The sequence below is a fragment of the Oncorhynchus tshawytscha genome, linkage group LG09 (genome assembly GCF_018296145.1).
Source record: "Oncorhynchus tshawytscha isolate Ot180627B linkage group LG09, Otsh_v2.0, whole genome shotgun sequence".
Classification (NCBI taxonomy): Eukaryota; Metazoa; Chordata; class Actinopteri; order Salmoniformes; family Salmonidae; genus Oncorhynchus; species Oncorhynchus tshawytscha.
In genome coordinates, this window is record NC_056437.1 from 65,641,985 (window position 1) to 65,647,628 (window position 5,644).

The window sequence follows — 5,644 nt, forward strand, 5'->3', positions numbered from 1 at the left end:
GATTATCACAAATCTCAAGCCCTCCATGTGGCCTTATCACATTTAAAATAGAATGACAAAGCTGCAAAATATTACCCTAAATGAAAACCATTATTTTAAAATGTTTATGAATGTACTCAAATATTTTACCATGTCAGTATTTCATGGTTGTAAATGTTGGTGGCAGTTGTGTGAAAAATGGATGAGTGGCAGAATTATTGAAAATGCCATTGTTGATCAAACACTTCAGGCCATTTTCCCCTTCAACCACCTGGTATTTCCACTAGAAACCCATGTACTATATGGACACATGGAAAGTAGCAATATTTTCAGTTAAAGTATAAATTACCAAAATTAGGCTGCCTGTTAATTACAGAACACTTCAGTAATTTTGGTAAATTACCAATAGCTTTGCAACCATATGACAGCTTTAATAAGCCCTTTATGGTGAACAAGGTGCATTGTGATTATTCAGTTAGTTCCCCTACCAGTAACCTATCAGGCATCACCCACTGAAACACAATTAGGCAAGATTTAATGTGTCAGTAAGAGCTGAACTTCCCATCACTAAAGAAATACGGCATATGGATTTACCTCGAGGCTGTCTAATAACCTGTTGAGATGCAGAGTTCAGGTCTCCATTGACTGTAGTTACCCATTTCACTTTTATGGGTAGAGTTGACAGTTGGCACTTAATTGACATGGTGTCTGTCACATTTCTTGTAATAGTGCCCTCTGTGGTAAGACGTAATGGCCTTTATAAAACCGCATGTTGAACTTCTCCTATTGTTATGACCCTCAGCCACTAGGAGGTCTCCAATTGTCAGTATTTATCACAAGTATGAAGATGCTTAGTAAGACGGAGCAAAGAACCTCAATAGACTGATACAACATCCATTACTACAGGTCAACACTTATAAAACATCAAACTTTTAGTGATTTTTTTTATTGTTTTACAAGATGCCTTGCCTCAAATACAGTAGTGTTTGAATACCTCAATGTTACAGATGTGTTGCACTGCACCAGTTTAACACTCTCCCCTCCCTATAAATGCAAAGCCAGGAGGAGCTATCAGAGAAGTCAGGAGTCCTGGTCTGAGGCTGGAGGCCGTAGCCTGGGGATGGAAGTGGTTTAGCTCTGGCCTCCCAGGGTGTGCTTGTCAAACAGGTACTCTGCCATCTTGTTTTTGACAGCATCCATCTTGGTGAGGTTGGTGATGTAGTCTCCCAGCTTCTTAATGGCCTCCACCTGCTCATTCAGGTAATGGGTCTCCAGGAAGTCACACAGCTAAAGAGGGAACACAGGTCAGACAAGAGAATGACTACATACTACTGTAGATACAGTAACACACAGGAGCCTGGTGGTAATGGCATAAGTGTAGATAATGAGGTGTTTGCAGCTGTCTAACTCCTGCATGAGCTGCATTGTGTGCGTGTGAAGAGGCAGGTCACACAATCCTGTGTAATTAGTTAGCAGAGCGACAACAACCCGATCATCTCCTGAGACTGTACCTGTATTCTATGTGATGATATTACTTACATGGGGGTCAACCTTGTCAGAGGCAATCTTGTGCAGGTCCAGCAGGGCCTGGTTCACATTCTTCTCCAGCTGCAGAGCACACTGCATGGCCTCCAGCCCATTGCCCCACTCATCACGGTCTGGCTTCTACACAGGACAGTGAACACAGAAGGGTTAGGGACTACTAGCAGATGTTTCTATACATAATTCAAAGTCAACAGTTATCAAAATATCTGACAAACTGGAACCAATGTAAAAAGATCAAGCTGGAGTCATTTTAACAGTCAATATGAACAACCACATAAGCTGGAGTTTATGAAGCACATCATGGGTCCGGTGTGGCTCAGTCGATAGAGAATGGCGCTTGCAACGCCAAAGGTTTCCAGAACCCCAGCTCAGAACACACAACTCTGCAATCCTTTTCACAGATGGGCCATTGCAGCAGACAACCACACAGGGTTACACTCCTATCAGCTTAAATCATTTTTAACAAGTGGCTCCATTGGGCAATTGAGTGGAAAAACACTGCCTGGAACAGCGAGTTCAGTTTACTGCACAGTCCCCAGACCTCAAACCAATAGAGAATCTTTGGGATGAGATGGAACGGGCTGTTCACAGCATGACTATATCGCCGCACAATCTGCAGCAGCTGCCTGATGCCATCGTGTCAGCATGGACAAACATCCCTATGGAACATTTGGCACCTTGTAGAATGCCCCAAATAATTCAGGCTGTTCTGGAGGCAAACAGGGGTCTGAGTAGATGTGTTGAGCCACTTAATTCGCACTCACTAGACCTTACCGCGACACACTACATAAGCCCACACACACACGCATAGTCACACATACTGATTGCCAAGTCACTTTAACCCTTACCTACATGTGCGTACTGTCAACTACCTTATACCCCTGCACATTGTCTCAGTACTTCTATTTTGCCTTGTTATTCTTTGCGTTACCATTTCCTTCTGTATTTAGCAAGTATCTCCTTAACTCTGCAATGTTGGGAATGGTCTCGTAAATATGCATGTCACTGTAAAGTCGACACCTGTTGTATTCGGTGCAATTGACCAATAAAATTTGTTTTGAAACTGGGCAGTGAGCAGATATTATATTAACATTGGGAGAGTTTGGATAGAGTAGATTGAGTTACACCCCTCGTGCTCTTTCAGTTCAGCGGTTATGACGGAATGGAGGCAGTGTGTTCAGGCTAGAGGTCGACCGATTAATTAGGAATGGCCGATTAATTAGGGACGATTTCAAGTTCATAACAATGTGAAATCTGTAAATAAATTACACACCTTTATTTAACTAGGCAAGTCAGTTAAGAAAACATTCTTATTTTCAATGACGGCCAGGAACGGTGGGTTAACTGCCTCGTTCAGGGGCAGAACGACAGATTTTCACCTTGTCAGCTCGGGAGAACCAATCTTGCAACCTTACAGTTAACTAGTCCAACGCAATAACGACCTGCCTCTCTCCTTGCACTCCACAAGGAGACTTCCTGTTACGCAAATGCAGTAAGCCAAGGTAAGTTGCTAGCTAGCATTAAACTTATCTTATAAAAAAACAATCATAATCATTAGTTAACCACACATGGTTGATGATATTACTAGATATTATCTAGTGTGTCCTGTGTTGCATATAATCTGACTGAGCATTCAAGTATCTGACTGAGCGGTGGTAGGCAGAAGCAGAAGCGTAAACATTCATTCAAACAGCACTTTCGTGCGTTTTGCCAGCAGCTATTCGTTGTGCGACAAGCATTGCGCTGTTTATGACTTCAAACCTATCAACTCCCGAGATGAGGCTGGTGTGACCGAAGTGAAATGGCTGGCTAGTTAGCACGCGCTAATAGCGTTTCAAACTTTACTTGCTCTGAGCCTTGGGGTGGTCGTTTCCCCTTGCATGGATAACGCTGCTTCGATGTGGTGGCTGTTGGTTCGAGCCCAGGGAGGAGCGAGGAGAGGGACGGAAGCTATACTGTTACACTGGCAATACTAAAGTGCCTATAAGAACATCCAATAGTCAAAGGTTAATGATATACAAATGGTATAGAGGGAAACAGTCCTATAATAACTACAACCTAAAACTTCTTACCTGGGAATATTGATTTATATATTACATTATTTAAACCAAAGTGAACATGTTTCATCTACTCTAGGCTAAATTGACTTTGATGTATTATATTAAGTCATAATAAGTGTTCATTCAGTATTGTTGTAATTGTCATTACAAATATTATTTATTTATTAAATCGGCCCATTAACCGTATCGGCTTTTTTGGTCCTCCAATAAATCGGTATTGGCGTTGAAAAATCATAATCGGTCAACCTCTAGTTCAGGCCTAAGCAGTCAGGACATTATCTCCTCTGGTCACCTTGCTCTAATACCAGGGAGCCACACAGGGCCTGCCTTACAATGAATTCAGTATTAACATGAATGACTACTCATCCAAAAGAACTTTAAGTTCAGTGTTTAAAAAAAAGTCCCTAGATAGACTATAAAGGGTTCTTTAGACTTCTTGCCATAGATTATAGATCAACCACTTGGTTCCAGGTAGAACCTTTTCAACCAGAGAACCCTCTACGAAGATGTTTATGTTCTTTTTTGTTGCGCAGTATACAAAGTAAATGTGTTTCTCGGCGGTCAGGCGCTCACCTTGATGTCCTGAAGGACAATGCGTCCACCTCTCTTGTTCTGGAAGGAGAGTAGCTTGTCGGCGTGCTCCCGCTCCTCGTTGCTGTTCTCCTTGAAGAAATGCGCGAAGCCAGGCAGAGCCACATCGTCACGGGAGAAATAGAAAGCCTGGGTGGATAAACATAATGTAGTTTAGAAAAAAATGTCAAACATGACTCGGCATTCTGTTATGTTGTGGGATCTAAAGCATGATTGATACAGGCAATGATGATCCGGAAAATCATTAGTCTGTAACTTTTGGTAACCTGAGAATTAACCTGTCAAGGAGATACGCTCTGTCCAGGTAGGATATATTTATGTTGAGCTTTATTTGAATGATACGTATAACTCAAATGTGTTAGTTGGTTAGGCGTACAGAAAAGTCAGGTGAAAATAGTTTAGGCGCAGGCATAATAATAAAAGGTAGATAAAACAAAACTGTTCATCTTGGTAGACCCCTTACCATTGAAGTGTAGGTGTAGGAGGCAAACATCTCCAAATTGATCATCCGGTTGATGGCAGCTTCGCAATCGTGGTGATAGTTCTGGCGGATCTGAGACTCCATTTTGGCAGATTATTTTATATCTAAATGAACGGTACAAAAAAAAGGGTTTATTCGACTATCTTGCTATTATAGTTCAAGTAAGTGTTATGTTATCAATCAGGAATGTTCTATAATGCGGGACGAAGGCAGAGGAGTTCCGTTCAATCACTGTTGAAGCAAGAACTTCTTCATGCGTCTTCTCAGACTTTTGAACTGGAACGAGTCTTGTTCGCTCTATTTATTGTTCCAAACCGAATGCGTCAGTGAAATCATCCTCACAAAGCGTAGCCAATCACCTTTAGAATTTCAACAGGAACTTGGCGGATCTTTGATGACAATCCCACTCCTCAGGAGTGAAATGTAACATTGTGTGTTCTCATGAATTCCTGCTAATCATATCGTTGGCCATCATTATTCAATAATTGTTTAATCCAAATAATGTTGTTGTCAAACCAGAAAAAATAAAGACTTGTTTTTGTGTTTTATGTCTTTCTTATTCCAGAATGTATACTTATGCTCTTATGTCAGATGATTTTGGAGTGAGTTAGAAGATTTTATCTTAAAGAGAAGACTATTAATGTTAATCTGAGAGACTCTGATATTACGTTTTATTTTGATCCAAATGATATGGACCCTGATTTAACTTTCATTGTTCATTTGTTTATCTTTCATGGAAGATTCTTTATCCATAAAATTAAGTGGGCAAAGAACAACCCCCTCTTCACATTACTTAAGATAGAATTTAAATATTATTTTGAAAAGATCAGTAAATGTAAAAACAAAAAAGCAATATAAGACACTCATATCTCCCTCACTATCTTTAAACACCAACTGTCAGAGCAGGTCACAGATCATTGAACCTGTACATAGCCCATCTGTAAGTAGCCCATCCAACTACCTCATCCCCATATTGTTACTTATTTTT

General features: G+C 40.8%; 1 protein-coding gene across 1 annotated transcript; it reads right to left on the reverse strand.

The window, feature by feature from the left end:
• Positions 1–909: 909 nt before the first annotated feature.
• On the reverse strand, positions 910–4,933 carry LOC121847194 (ferritin, middle subunit-like). The gene is made up of 4 exons (XM_042327257.1): positions 4,639–4,933; positions 4,158–4,304; positions 1,519–1,644; positions 910–1,266 (listed from the first exon to the last, which is right to left on the reverse strand). The coding sequence occupies exons 1-4, from the start codon at positions 4,738–4,740 to the stop codon at positions 1,111–1,113; spliced, it is 531 nt and encodes a 176-aa protein (XP_042183191.1). The 5' UTR covers positions 4,741–4,933; the 3' UTR covers positions 910–1,110.
• Between the last annotated feature and the right edge of the window lie 711 nt (positions 4,934–5,644).

Excerpts from the sequence above, each read along its gene's own strand:
- LOC121847194 (XM_042327257.1), bottom strand. The coding sequence starts at position 4,740 with ATGGAGTCTCAGATCCGCCAGAACTATCACCACGATTGCGAAGCTGCC. Across the intron at positions 4,305-4,638 it reads CCTACACCTACACTTCAATG|GCTTTCTATTTCTCCCGTGA; the intron begins GTAAGGGGTCTA and ends TTATCCACCCAG. Across the intron at positions 1,267-1,518 it reads CTGACAAGGTTGACCCCCAT|CTGTGTGACTTCCTGGAGAC; the intron begins GTAAGTAATATC and ends TTCCCTCTTTAG.